At 45.5% G+C, this 13,655-nt stretch overlaps 1 protein-coding gene across 3 annotated transcripts in view; it reads left to right on the plus strand.

The window, feature by feature from the left end:
* The window catches only part of ABCC1 (ATP binding cassette subfamily C member 1 (ABCC1 blood group)), a 45,891-nt gene that overhangs the window by 28,502 nt on the left and 3,734 nt on the right, over nt 1-13,655 (plus strand). For 2 of the 3 annotated variants that reach the window (XM_066330320.1, XM_066330321.1), the window contains 11 exons: nt 708-875; nt 1,236-1,413; nt 4,676-4,760; nt 5,613-5,751; nt 6,675-6,882; nt 7,773-8,083; nt 8,900-9,099; nt 9,897-10,023; nt 10,382-10,483; nt 11,391-11,537; nt 12,486-12,644. In XM_066330320.1, coding sequence (XP_066186417.1) covers nt 708-875; nt 1,236-1,413; nt 4,676-4,760; nt 5,613-5,751; nt 6,675-6,882; nt 7,773-8,083; nt 8,900-9,099; nt 9,897-10,023; nt 10,382-10,483; nt 11,391-11,537; nt 12,486-12,644 — 1,824 coding nt within the window. Of the gene's footprint in view, nt 1-707; nt 876-1,235; nt 1,414-2,840; nt 2,886-4,675; nt 4,761-5,612; nt 5,752-6,674; nt 6,883-7,772; nt 8,084-8,899; nt 9,100-9,896; nt 10,024-10,381; nt 10,484-11,390; nt 11,538-12,485; nt 12,645-13,655 lie in introns of all 3 variants that reach the window. The other variant, XM_066330322.1, reaches the window with a different exon arrangement.

The raw sequence follows: 13,655 nt of genomic DNA on the forward strand, positions 1-13,655 counted from the left end.
CTGTGGCTCCTGGGGGCTCTGTGTGTCTCTGTGTGTGTCCCTGTGGCTCCTGGGGGCTCTGTGTGTGTCTGTGTGTGTCCCTATGGCCCCTGGGGGCTCTGTGTGTCTCTGTGTGTGTCCCTGTGGCTCCTGGGGGCTCTGTGTGTGTCTGTGTGTGTCCCTGTGGCTCCTGGGGGCTCTCTGAGCTCCTGCTCAGAGAATTACAGAGCTCTGGGATGTGTGCTCTGGTGGGTGCAGGGGTCTGTGGGTCCCAGCTGGCCCCAGAAGTGACAGCCCCACGTGCAGGAAAGGTGCAGCTTTATCTTCCTCCTTGGTCAGCAGGGCAGTCACATGGGACAGTGTGAACAGAGTTTGTTTCTTAAATCAGAGGCAGCACTGCAGAAATGCAGCTGAGAAGAAAAGTAGCCTCTGAATGTACAGAGTTACATAGGCCAGTCAGGGTTGATTGCCTTACAGGACTAGCAAGCATTTTCTTTTTGGCTGGCCCTCCACAGACAGAACAGAAGAGATAAACTTCCTTGCAAAAAGGATTTTGACTGACTGATTGTGCTATTGTGGTACTGAAGTTTTCTGTGGCGATCTGTTTCATGCAATGTTGAAATTCCTCTAATTTAAACAAACCACCCATGCCTTGTGTCTTTCATAAACTGTAGCAAGACATCTTATTTCAGCTGGAAATAAAGGATCTCATTTTGTTGTCTCCCCAGGGTGTGAATTTGTCTGGAGGACAGAAGCAGCGAGTCAGTCTTGCCCGGGCAGTTTACTGCAATGCAGATGTCTATTTACTTGATGATCCTTTGTCAGCTGTTGATGCTCATGTTGGGAAACATATTTTTGAAAGAGTTATTGGACCAAAAGGGATCCTGAAAAATAAAGTATGTTGTGGTGTCTCTAGAGAATCCTTTTTCTTGGCTGAGTTCAAATGATTCCAAGTTTGTCAAGTTGCATATTTAGATTTCTGTTTCTAACATCTGAAAAATGAAAGGACATTGTGCAATTTTTAGAGGACTTTTGTGAAGCACTGACATTTTTGTAGTGAAAGGTGCTTTGGTTTCTGTAATTCAAAATTATTTGATGGAAAAAATCAAGACAATGTTCTCTTAAAAATGCTGCATTCCTGTCCCTCATTACTGTTCTCTTACACACAGGATTCAAGCAGTGAAGAGCAGTAGCTCAGCCGTGGTATTCACTGATCTTAGCTGACAGAAACCCTTTTTTATTCTTTTGCCTTTTAGACTCGGGTTTTGGTAACCCATGCAATCAACTATCTGCCTCAGATGGATACAATCCTGGTGATGGCTGATGGAGAAATCTCGGAGATGGGCTCTTACCAGGAGCTGCTGGAGCAGGATGGGGCTTTTGCTGAGTTTCTTCGTACGTATGCCAGTACTGAACAGACCATGGAGAGCAGTGGTAAGCTCACAGATCACCTCCCTGGATGTCTGTCATGTTAATAAGGGAGTCCTGTTACAGGAAAAACAGTAGTGCTGGTAGCAAAGTTAAAAGAAATTACTATTTCTTGTGATTGCCTATATAGATGGAGTTGCTTATTTCTTGAGGGTGTTGAAGGTTGTGAGGCTTAACACACATTCTTCCTTAAAATTAGGAAAAGGCGTAACAGATCTGTAGTAAAATTTCCTCTCATTGCAAAATTCAGATGGTAGTGAGACTGCACAAAGGCCAGCTGGGGTTTATACACCCTTCCTGTCTCTGTGAAGATGTGTCTTCTCTGTGCAACTAATTCCTTTGGGGATGGGGAGGAGGAGGAAGCAGCTCAATGTTCTAGCTGCTGTCCTTGACTCCTGCTTCTGCTTTACAAAACAGCTGTACAGCTGCACTGCTACAGGAATACACTTCAGATTTTTTTTTATTGTGTCTACAGACAGGTGCAGTATTAGATTTTAATAGGGGAACAGTCTTTGCCTCCAGCCTGGGTTGCCTGTGTTGATTTCCTGACACTCCTTTTGAGAAGTGTAAGGGGTGCCCTGCCCTGTGCTGGCTGGGGTGAAGTTGGTGACACGAGTTTGGGAGGAAATGTGGAAGACTAGGTTTTGAAATCCTTTTCATTAAACTAAATGACTTTATTTTTCCATTTAATTACTGAATTTTCTTTTGGAAAGTGAGCCAGTGCTTTTTGTCACGGTTCTCTGCAGTTTTCTAAGAAGAGGCAGTTCTAAGTTCAGTACCACCCTGGTGATCTGGAGGGGATTTGCTCTATCACAGGGTTTGGCCTATTGGCAGCAAAGTTTTTCCTCAGTTCTAGTCAAATGACCTTCTGCCAGTGGTAAAAAGTGACAAGTAGAGGCATTGTTTGTCTGATTCATAGGGATAATACTGATGTTTATTGGATGTGTAAAAGGTCACCCTTCATGGGAATGACAGGCTCTTGGATGAGCACACTGGTCTTGGCTGGAGGGTTTCTGCACACCCACTTTCCAGGGGAGGCTCCCTTCTGTCTGCAGCTCCTGTTGGCAGCCTGGGAACCCAGCATTGGTGCTTTCTGGCTGAAATCCATCTGCTGCTGCTGCAGGGGTGGAAAGCCTCTCCTCCAGCCAGCCCCTGAGGTCTGGCTGCAGCTCTGTTGCCTCCCAGCTTTCCTTTCCTTTGGGATTCCTGAGGGTTACCTGTGCTGTACTGCTGCCCTCCCCATCCTCAGTCTCCTGCCTCTCTCTGGCTGGGAACACTGTGTCTGTGCCTCGGGATTAAAAATAGCTCCTTTTCAGCAGATCTGATTCTGCCTTGGCTTTTGTGGGTTAGGTTATTCTCCTTGGATGTGAGGTTGTAAAGATTGAAAATGGTGGAGTGTGTTCTGGAAAAAAGTTAATTATATATGCTTTTAGAGTCAGATCCTTCATTAGAAGGAACGATTCAAGCTCTGGAAACAGGTAACTGTTTGCCATGTGCCTTTGTGTTAGTGCTTGCCTTGGAGTAATATGAGTAGCTGCAGTTTATTTACAGGAGACTGAGTCATTATTAGAAGAATTTATCTGTGCAGTAGAAGGTATTTGCATGATTTGCATGTCCTTAATTGTGTGAGCTGCAGCAGTTGGTGTGTAGTGGCTTGTAGGTAATCCAGCAGCAGTTCTGTATCTCAGAGGCTGCCTTGAGGAAACTTTAAATTAACTTTATAGGAGACACCCTGCACCTAGAAATGTAGTGAGTGTACCAAGAGAAGTGTCATCCAGCACTGAGCCCTGAGGTCCCTTTTGTTCTCAAATGTGTGTTCAGTACTCAAAGCTGTTCCCTTTTCTAATTTCTGGGTACTTTTTTCAGCAGAACTCTCATCAGTGGGCTTTTACCCTAAGTGCAAATGTCAGATTTACTATGGCAGTCTTGAGCATTTTTTTGTTCTCAGAGCTAAATGCAGTATAAGCAAGAAATCTTTGTTTCCTACAACATGAAATCAAATTTGAGCTTTTAGGGGAGGATTGTTTATTTGTGGTTTTGTTTTCTTCAGCAATGTTCTGAAGCACTATGTTGCTGGAATGCTGGTTTTCCTTATGGGAACATTTCAAAACAAATGCTGTCAAGTCTTAAAATAACCAGCAGTCCCATCTTGGTTTGGTCTTATTCACATAAATAACAACTAAATAATTGAACTTTTCACATGTTCTGTTTTTTGTCTTTTTAAGACCACGCTGAACATTTTATTTTTGGGTTTTTAGAGCAATAAACCATTGCTCAGTTTGCAGACACAGAAGGGAAAGTAGCCCACACTTAATGTCTTGCTGATCTGTTTTATGCATATATTTTGCTTTCCTATAAAAGCATGAAAATGTCAGACTGTAGATTGATAACAATTTTCCAGAGTATCTTTTGAGTATATTCAGGTTGATACTTTTGCATTAACTATGCATAGGTCCTTCAAAAATGCAAAACTCTTTGTTGCAAATTCTGAATTAACTTCCATACATAAAAATAGAATTTCATGTACTGACAGTTAACTTTTTAGGAGTCAGACACTTGGTTTTTATAAGGAAAATTCACATACCTGAACCTAGAAGCTTTACTTATGGCACTGTATTACACTGAATTAAATTGCTCAGAAAAGGTTAATATTTCAAGGTGACAGGTTTTCTGAAGTGTTTTAGACACTTTTTCCATGTGTGCTACATCTTGGTACAAGATGTTGTGGGATAATTCATGGAAAGATCTTGCTTAAAATTACCTGATTCCTGCAGTTGCCTAAACCACCAGGATTTTGCACATTTCTTCTTGCTTAACTTTGCAGGAAAACACAGAGTTCCTAGCACATGCCTGCTGTTCTTACAGCTCTCCTCCATCACTTACAGAATGTCTTCTGATTGCATTTTAAAATAAAAATAATTTATAACTAACTATGTATAAGCTCTGGTTTGAAAAGGAGTGGCTGGAGTGCTGGGTTTGTGACTTGGTATTGCATGCTTGAACATAAAATACATCCTCATAATTGTATGACATTATTACTGACCTGCCTTTGCTAGAAAAAGAAATGGTCCCTGTCTTGGCAGTTGACCCTGTTGGGAGTTGAACTGAACTGATGGGTTCACCTGGGCAATTTTCTGTTATTATCTGTAAATACTTGTTCTCCCTGCTTTGTTTGCACATTACGACTGCAACTGGCAGTTAGGATTGAAATGAAATGCTCGTGTCTCTTTGCCTAACCATTTTCGTGTTTGCTTTTTCACCCTCTCAGATATAAATAGTCCATCTGCAAAGGAAAGCAAGCCTGTAGAAAATGGAGTCCTTGCAAATGAAGCCCCTGGAAAGCTGATGCATAGGTGTGTGTTCTCTTTTTTGCTCTTGCCCTTCGTTCTTCCAATCCAATCACTCAGAGGTGGATAAACAGTAATTTGATGGTTAACTGCTGCACATTCACCTCTGCACTCACACAGCTCTCATGATGTTCTTTCCACGTGAAGAAACTCTTGTGTAGTAGCAAGATATTGTGGGTTTGGCTTGCACAAAAGGGAGAGTGTTTTACTGGCTGGCCCAGCTTTTGTGTGTGCTCCTAAGGCTTGTGCATTTTCCTGCTGTCAGATGGGATGAAGTGTTACACAAATTTTTGTAATGGAGAAGCAATAAAAGGAATGTGATGTTTTCAAGTGCGCCTTCAGCCTGACCCAGTGCAGCTGCTGTTCCATTTACAAGCACTCTGATCATACCTTTCCAAAACCATCTCCTAGTCTGTGCCTTACTCTCGGGGTGCTCTAGAGACACTGTATTTCTGGAGGCTAATAAGTGCCTGGGAGTTCAGTGGCCTGTTTTGAGGGGAGTGTGGGTGCCCTTTCTGCACTCCAGCAGAGTGGTGATGATGATGATGGCGTTTGGAAAGGCTGGTCTTGATGGTCACAAAGCATTTTCTTTCTGGAGTGTGATTGTGCAGCCGAGATTCTTTATCTGGTGACTCTTCCTTGCCTGACCATGGGTGCTTGGGACCTGAAAATGCAGTCAGGGAGGGTTTGGAGAGTGCCCTGAGGGGAGGAGGGAGCCTTTGGGCCCACGATGGCAGGTGAGGACATCTCCCTGGGAGTGTGAACCACTGACTTGGAGCCGTGGACTGGCAAAGCCTGGTGTGAGGTAGCACTTCTCCTGTCTCAAGCTAAGATTAAAAAATGAATGTCTTCAAACAGGCAACTCAGTAACTCTTCAACGTACAGCAGAGACACTGGGAAGCCACAGCAGCAGAGCAGCACAGCAGAGCTGCAGAAGCCACTTGCTGAAAAGAATTCCTGGAAAATGATGGAGGCTGACACAGCAAAGACTGGGAGGGTAAGGTCTCCAGTTCCCACTTCCTTTGCCCTCTTTTAACTTTGGAAAAACCTGTTTCAGAAGAAAATAACTTCTGAAGCCCATGTAACTGGTGTGAGAATGGGCTGAGTGAATTCTTGAACTGCTGCTTGTGTAATTCTTGGTGAAAGTGTTGCCGTGCCCTCTGCTCCTGAACCTGTGCCCCGTGTTTGCCTGTGGGAAGAATGTCAACACTAAACTCCTGTGTGACATGATGGGCCTGACCACATCAAAGTGTTCAAGGAGAAATGAAAACCTTGCAGCTCTTTCTTGGAGAGAGGTGGTGACAAATTAGGTGACCCAATGAAAACTGCCCTTCAGTGGAAGGAGGTGCAGTTAACTCAGATGAATTTAAGCCAAGTTTCCACTGTAGACATAAGTATCTAATCCCAGGATACCCGGGGCTTTTTGAGAAACCTGAGACTGAGATTCCTGGGAAAGTGGCAGTTACAGCTCCTAGCAGTGTTGCTCGAATCCAGGCTTGGATTGCTTGTTGTTGGTTAAAGATAGATCATAGGATAAACCATGTGGAGCAAGGGTTGGTTCAAAGGCTTTATAATCTTGTGCTACAGAGGGTCAGAAACTGGAGCTCCTCAGTGAAGTGCTTGGCTCTGCTACTGATGTTCTGTGTTACTTCAGGCAGCTCCCTCCCTGCTCCTCCCTTCCCTTGGATGACCATGGCAGGATGATGTGTGCCTGCCCTGGGGGAATGTTGGGTTTGGCATGTCTCCACAGAATGCTGTGCAGCATGTGTTCCCAAGCAGTGGCTCTCTGGAGTGCAGCTGCTGTGTTTTCGTGGCCTGATGGGAGGATACTGACTTGAAATAGATGTTGGACAAAGGGGGAGTTGCTGGTTTTGAAACTTAGCTGCAAAATGAGTATTTCTTTTTGTCTTCTGTCTTCAGGTAAAGGCGTCAGTGTACTGGGAGTACATGAAAGCAATTGGACTCTGTATGTCTTTCCTGGCCATTTTCCTCTTTATCTGTAATCATGTGGCTGCCTTGTCTTCCAACTACTGGCTGAGTTTATGGACAGATGATCCTGTTATCAATGGGACACAGCAGAACACAACCTTCAGACTGGGAGTGTATGCAGCACTGGGAATTTCTCAAGGTTTGCTTGGTCTTGTGTAGTTTATGATTTGCTGATTCAGTGTTTCTGATGCTCTTGGTGCCTGCAGCAACATTTTGCTAAGGATTTGAGTGTGGGTTTTCACAGAAAAATGAAAAACTTGAGTTAAAAAAAAAGCAAGCAAACCAACCTATTCAATTATTCAGTTCCAAAACGTGTTTTTCCTTTCATTTGTGAGTGACATTTCTCAAAGTTGACAAGTGTTTTGCTGGCTGATGAGCCGGAATCGTGACAAAATGTCTGATGTCAGAAGTGTTTCCTTGGCCTGTCAGCAGACTGTGCTGGCTGCTGTGCAGGGGCAGTTTGTCACAGGCTTTGCTGCCTCCCTGCAGCCCCTGGCTGGCCTTTGCTCTGGCTGCTTGTGGCTGTGGTATCAGTGATATTTTGTTTTGTGTCCTCTTTGTGGTTTGGGGTTTGTTTGCCATGAAACCAAACACTCCAAGTACCCCACTTCAGAACTGCCATGAAAATCCCACATTAAGAAACAAATGCCAAGTGCAAATTCAGTGATTTTTTGCTCAGGGAATGTGTTCAAATGTTACACAAATTTTTCTAACGGAGAGGCAATAAAAGGAATGTGATGTTTTCACTGGTTTTATTTTTTTTTTTTAAACTACTTGACATATTTGCTGAGTCTACCTGAAGTGAACCCTAGTTCCCAGGATTATGATACTGCTGTGTTTTCATGGCCTGATGGGAGGATACTGACTTTAAATAGATGTTGGACAAAGGGGAGTTGCTGGTTTTGAAACAAGAGACAAGCTGATAGAGACAAGAAACATAGAGACAAAGCTAATGCTAAATGATGACAAAAGGAGGGAAATGTTTTATCTGAGAGGTGGCAGCAGTTAACAACGAGCCTCCTTTCCTAGGTGTTGCTGTGTTTGGCTACTCCATGGTTGTGTCAGTAGGAGGGATCCTGGCCTCACGACACCTGCACCTGAACCTGCTGCACAACGTGCTCAGGTCTCCCATGAGCTTCTTTGAGCGCACTCCCAGCGGGAACCTGGTGAACCGTTTTGCCAAGGAGATAGACACCATCGACTCTGCCATTCCCCCCATCATCAAGATGTTCATGGGCTCCACGTTCAATGTGATTGGGGCTTGTATCATCATCCTGCTGGCCACATCCATAGCTGCTGTCATCATTCCACCCCTGGGGCTGCTCTACTTTTTCGTGCAGGTAAAGGGTGTTGCCTGGGGGAACCAGGAGCAGCAGTCACAGCCTCTGTTGTTTAAGACAGTTCTAAACCTGCACAAGGAAGGATTTTCATGTGTTGGATTTGAGTCATGCTTGACTGACTGTGCAGCAATCTGACAGCAGCACAGCATTTCCTTCCTTTGTCAAGTGTAAAATGACTTCTGTGCAGAAGCTAATCCTTTAATGCCTACTTTATAAAAACGCCATTAGGTTTTGTGGTAAATTCTGCACAGCTCATTGCTCAGAGCCCAAATATGGGAAACATAGGCTTCTCCAAGACTTCTTTCCAAACGTGAGAGTGGCCTTTAGAGGGGTGTTTGTGTATTGCTCATGTGCCTGTTTCATCAGAATATTGTCTGCTGAGCAAGAGAGTGCATGGCAGCCTTTCACTCCTGTCCTGTGTGGGCAGAGTGTGCTTGCTTCACTCTGGCTTTATTCCTAGAAACTTGCAGAGCCAGCACAGATCAAAGAGAAGCAGCTGGGGTTTGACTTTGGCTCTTGAGCTTCTGAATCCTTTTGGCTCCATTACTGAACCTTAAAGTGGTCATAGGTGTGTTTTGTACTGTTGAACTAAACTTGGTGATAAAAAGAAGAGGAGAAAATGGCTTTGGCGTGAGATGGATTGATTGGCAGTTGTTTAAAGGCAGCAGAGTGTACATAATGGTGCTTTAGGCCTGGAAGTGCTGGAGAAGGTGTGTAATCTGTGTCACTAAGAGCCCGGGTGGCAGGGGGCTGTTTGATGGTTGCCCTGCAGACGCAGTGTGGGTGTGACCGCAATTCTCACCCTCTGATCTGCAGAGGTTTTATGTGGCCACTTCGCGGCAGCTCAAGCGCCTGGAGTCTGTCAGCCGTTCTCCCGTGTACTCCCACTTCAACGAGACCCTGCTGGGGGTCAGTGTCATCCGAGCCTTCGAGGAGCAGAAACGCTTCATCAAGCAGAACGACGTGAAGGTGGATGAGAATCAGAAAGCTTATTACCCGAGCATTGTTGCAAACAGGTACCGGTGGGGCAGTTACCTGGGGAGGATCTGCTGGCTGTGCTCCTTAGCAGTCACAGCTCTTGTCCAGGGCAGGGGAGCCTCTGTGGATAAATCTGTTCCAGAATGTTTTGTTCAAACTTCTGGGATGACATTAAAATCACTTCTGAATCTCTCACCTTTCCGAGAGTTCCTGCCTTGCTTCTGGGTTATATTCTTTTTGAAGTTTAGATTTATTGATCCCTATGTTCAGAAAGCAGTTGTAGTTAAGACAGGAATTTTTGCACCTGAAAGACTCAGTAATTTTTGGTGCCTCTAGGTTCACGTGCTGCTGAAGCAGAACCTCACAGATCTTGCAGAGCCTGTGTCACAGGCAGGACACACTGGCCGTATTATTAATCTTACCAAAAAAAGATGAGTAACTGAAACGAATCCCCCGCAGCCCCCCGGGGCTGCCTCAGTTTCTTGGGAGGCTTTGGGGGAATATTTCAGGAATAGGGCAAAGATCCAAAAGAGGCTCTTACCCCAGGGTTGATCCAAGATGTTTATTCCAGGAGGGGAAACGAGGGCAGGAGGCCCAGAGGGCAAGGGAGGTCCAGAAGGAGGGAAAGAGCAAGAAAGAGGAAGAACAGGCCCTTATCAAGGCTCCTGCCCAGGGGGATGGCTGGATCTCAGTTGGGTCAAGAAAGGAAGGAAGGGTAAAACTACATGGTTACAGAGGTCCTGGGGGAGAAACCATTCCCCGGAGAAACACAACAAGTAACAGACCATTTGCTGTCCACTTCCCTGATCTCTGTGGGTGTTGTTGTGCCCTGCAGGTGGCTGGCCATCCGTCTGGAGTTCGTGGGGAACTGCATTGTGCTGTTTGCAGCCCTGTTTGCGGTGATCGCGCGCACCGAGCTCAGCGCGGGGCTGGTCGGCCTCTCGGTGTCCTACGCCCTGCAGGTGATTCTGCCTTTCCCAGACACAGCTGAGCCCTGAATGCTTAGACTGCATCCGAGTTAGAACCTTGGTGTGTCTTTGGATGGGAAACTAATACAAAGGACATAGAGAACAGAAATTACAAATAGTATCCGCGAAGATGCTGGGAAGTTCCTTCTGTGCTTTCCCATGTGTGAGGGGATGTGGCCAAGGCACCTTCAAGGCATTTGGGCTTTCCTCCTGTCCAGCACTGATCAGCCAAGATCTTGCCTGTGTTTATGCATTCCATGAAATTGCAATGTTTTAGTTGTTCCACGTTTTTCATTTATTGTAGGTATTCTATTTAGTGTAAACTGCTCTCTGACTTCTTTCCTCCTTGCAGATTACAGCATATTTGAACTGGCTGGTTCGCATGTCATCCGACCTGGAAACCAACATTGTTGCTGTTGAAAGAGTCCAGGAATATGCTGACATGGAGAAGGAGGTACATGGGGTTGTCCACCACACTCGGGGAAGCCAGTGCCCTGCTCTGGGGTCTCAGCTGCCCACTGAATGGGTTGGAGGGTGGGCCTGGGGCAGAGCTCAGGGCTGGGACAGAGCTCAGGGCTTGGACGGCCTGCCAGGGACTGGGAACTTCAGTTGGTGCTTTTGTGGTCTATCCACTGGTATTTACACAGTGCTATTTAGGAAATGGGCTCTTAGGTTCAAGGCTGAGCAGTAGGGCAGCACAAATGTTTTGGCTTCCTAAGACTTTAAACACAGTGGTTTTATTTATTTCTCTTTTTGCACTCGGTATGGGGTGAAAAAAGATTTTACTTTTTTTTGTTTTGATTCAAATCATGTAACTCATTTACTATGGAGTTGTTCCCTTTATGGTTACAGAGTTCCCTGTGTCTCCCCTTTGCCTTGCTGTCACGTGAACCTGACCTGGGTCACTATTTTTGCAGCCAAACATTATGAAGATCCTTCATAGAATTTTTTCTTCAGTTCTAGTAGCAGACCAATGTTCATACATGTAAAAGTCTTCTTATTTGGCAGTGGCAGTGAATGCAGTGGGTTGTGTTCTTTCCTTTCTCACCTCTGTGGGAGGCTGAGGCAGCAGCTTTTTACCAGTTTATTATTATTTCAGCACACAGTCTCAGCTCTATTGCTCCTAGCTGCACGTGTGGCTGCCCCAGGAAGGTTCATCCAGCAAGTGGGACGTGAGAGAGCCAAGCCCTTGGCTACTCACCAGTTCACCTGTCCTGAAACAACTCTCTCTCCTCTTCTCCTCACAATTCCTTTAGCAAGTTATCCCCTAAGAAGGATTTTTCCTGACTGTAACGTGAGTGCCCTGAGCCCGTGTTGGCTGCAGCAGGAGCTGATCCGAGGTGTTTGTGTGGCTCTTTCAGGCTGAGTGGAGCATTGAGCAGACGGCCCCAGGCAGCAGCTGGCCCGAGGAGGGGAAGGTGGAGTTCCGAGGGTTCGGTTTGCGCTACCGCGAGGACTTGGACCTGGTTCTGAAAAACATCAATGTCACCATCAGTGGGGGGGAAAAGGTAAGGGCTGGATTCACAGGGCAGGCTTGAGCTGACAGGGCTGCAGGCATGAGCAGCAGGGAGCTTTAACCCTGTACTGTTACCTGTCTGGGGTTGTTCAGAACTAGAAGAACTCGTGTGGCTCAGGCCTGTTGTAACTGCAGGTGTTGTGGGCTCTCAGCCTTTGCAAGGTGTGTTCTGCTTCATGGATAGAGAGGCACTGCTCTGTGGGGCTGCCAAGTATCATTTGGCCTGGTTTCTTTGGGAGGTGAGCTTTATCCTGTCTTGTCTCCCCTTCCCAGGGAGTTTTGCTCATTTGTTTGCCATAAGCAACGAGTAGGTTGCAGAGAGATTAACTTAATTATAATCTCAGGAAAATAACCTGTAGTAGAGGGAACCTGTAGTAGACACCTCATCTAGTGAGCAGAAGCTGCAAGACAAACTGCAGGAAAAAATGGGAATTGAGAGCAGATGATCTGGATCTGGCCAACCTCATCTATGTGTTTCTCCTCCTGCTTCCTTGCCCGTGCACTCACATGTCCCACCCCAGTCCTGTGTAGATTCTGATGTCTCTTAATAGTGTGATCTTGCACAGCAGCTTAAAAGGTAGCTCTGACAGATCTATGACAGATCTGCTGTCCAGCTTCCTTATTTGTGGTAGCAGCTGGGTATTTGTTTTCTCCTGAGTGCACACTTTCTACCTGCAAATACAGGCAGAATGCTACCTCAGGTGGTTAGAATGGGCAGATGGCAAGAGATGTATCAGCCAATCAAAGTATCAATCTTCTATATTTGAAAAGTATTGATTGAGACTTCAGTCTAGCTAGGAAATAAAACAGTGTGAAGCTGAATGCTTTTGGTGTGTGGATAACCACAGAAGTATGACAGTGTCTCAGTTCCAGGCAGAAATGCTTGGAAATGCTTTAGCTCTTTCCCAGAGTGAGTTGTTCATGTGTTTCTTCCCAACAGATTGGAATAGTTGGAAGAACAGGAGCTGGGAAATCCTCACTTACTTTGGGTTTATTTCGGATTAATGAAGCAGCTGAAGGTGAAATTATTATTGATGGGGTTAATATTGCAAAGATTGGACTCCATGACTTGCGGTTCAAGATCACCATCATCCCTCAGGTAGGTGCAAAATCCTGGCACTCCCACAATTCCTTTGCTCTTTGCACTCTCTTTGCACTCCAGTGCTCTTTCCCTAAAGTGCTGAGGAGAAAATTGTTATTCCTCCTCTGATCTGTGCTATGAAGTTCACTCACTTCAGTTTGCTCTTTCATGGACTGGAACCAAGCTTTTTTCCCCAGGCTGGTTTCAATTTACCTGTGCCAGGTAACAAGTAGGAACTTGGCTGTGGCTGAGCCGTGTTGTGGAAGCAAAACCTTGGCCTCTGCATTCAGGAGCTGATCACTCACATACTGCAGAAAGCTCAGGCTGATCCCAGCTTTGTGAACTGGGCACAGGGTGTGCTCTCAGGGCTGCTCTTGCACAGAAACCTGCACACAGCCATCCCAGTCTAGGCCAGCAGCTGTGGGTTTGAGAGTCCTAAACGTTTGGAAATTCAGGTTTATGAGCACTGGGTTTAGCTGCAAGTGTTTTTGTTCTTACTGTGTAGCCTTTGTTGCCTGTTCTGATTCAAAGTAAGACTATAAAATGTGATGTTTTGGATTAACGTTGCAGCACACTGGCAAAAACAAGTGAGCTCACTGTAAAAGGTTCTCTGCAACACCTCTTTTGGAAATTGGGGGGGCACTTTGCTTTCTCCTTTTGATTGCTTTGCATCAGTGTTTCCAAAGTAGTATTTCCTTCTGTCTGAGGGAAAAAAAAAAAAGAGAGTAATTTCATTCATACTGCAGCTGCAGAGTTTGGAAATATTAACAGATGGTTAATTCCCTAAGAAGTGGAAAGTTGACCTGGTAGTCCCTGCTGACAGAAGGTTGAGCAGGGAGGGCCTCTTTTTTAGCCTAGAGGTCCAGTAAAAAGAAAGTTTGGTGGGATTTGGGTGCTTTGGTTTGTTTTGTTGGGGGTTTTCTTCTGAATTCACGAGTTACTGACTAATGGCAAGGTCTGGACTGCAAGAATCTGCCAAGGGAAGAGGTCAGGCCCCCATGAAGAGTAAGGAGTAAGAGTGAGGGAGAA

This window comes from Sylvia atricapilla, chromosome 15 (assembly GCF_009819655.1).
Source record: "Sylvia atricapilla isolate bSylAtr1 chromosome 15, bSylAtr1.pri, whole genome shotgun sequence".
Taxonomy (NCBI): domain Eukaryota; kingdom Metazoa; phylum Chordata; class Aves; order Passeriformes; family Sylviidae; genus Sylvia; species Sylvia atricapilla.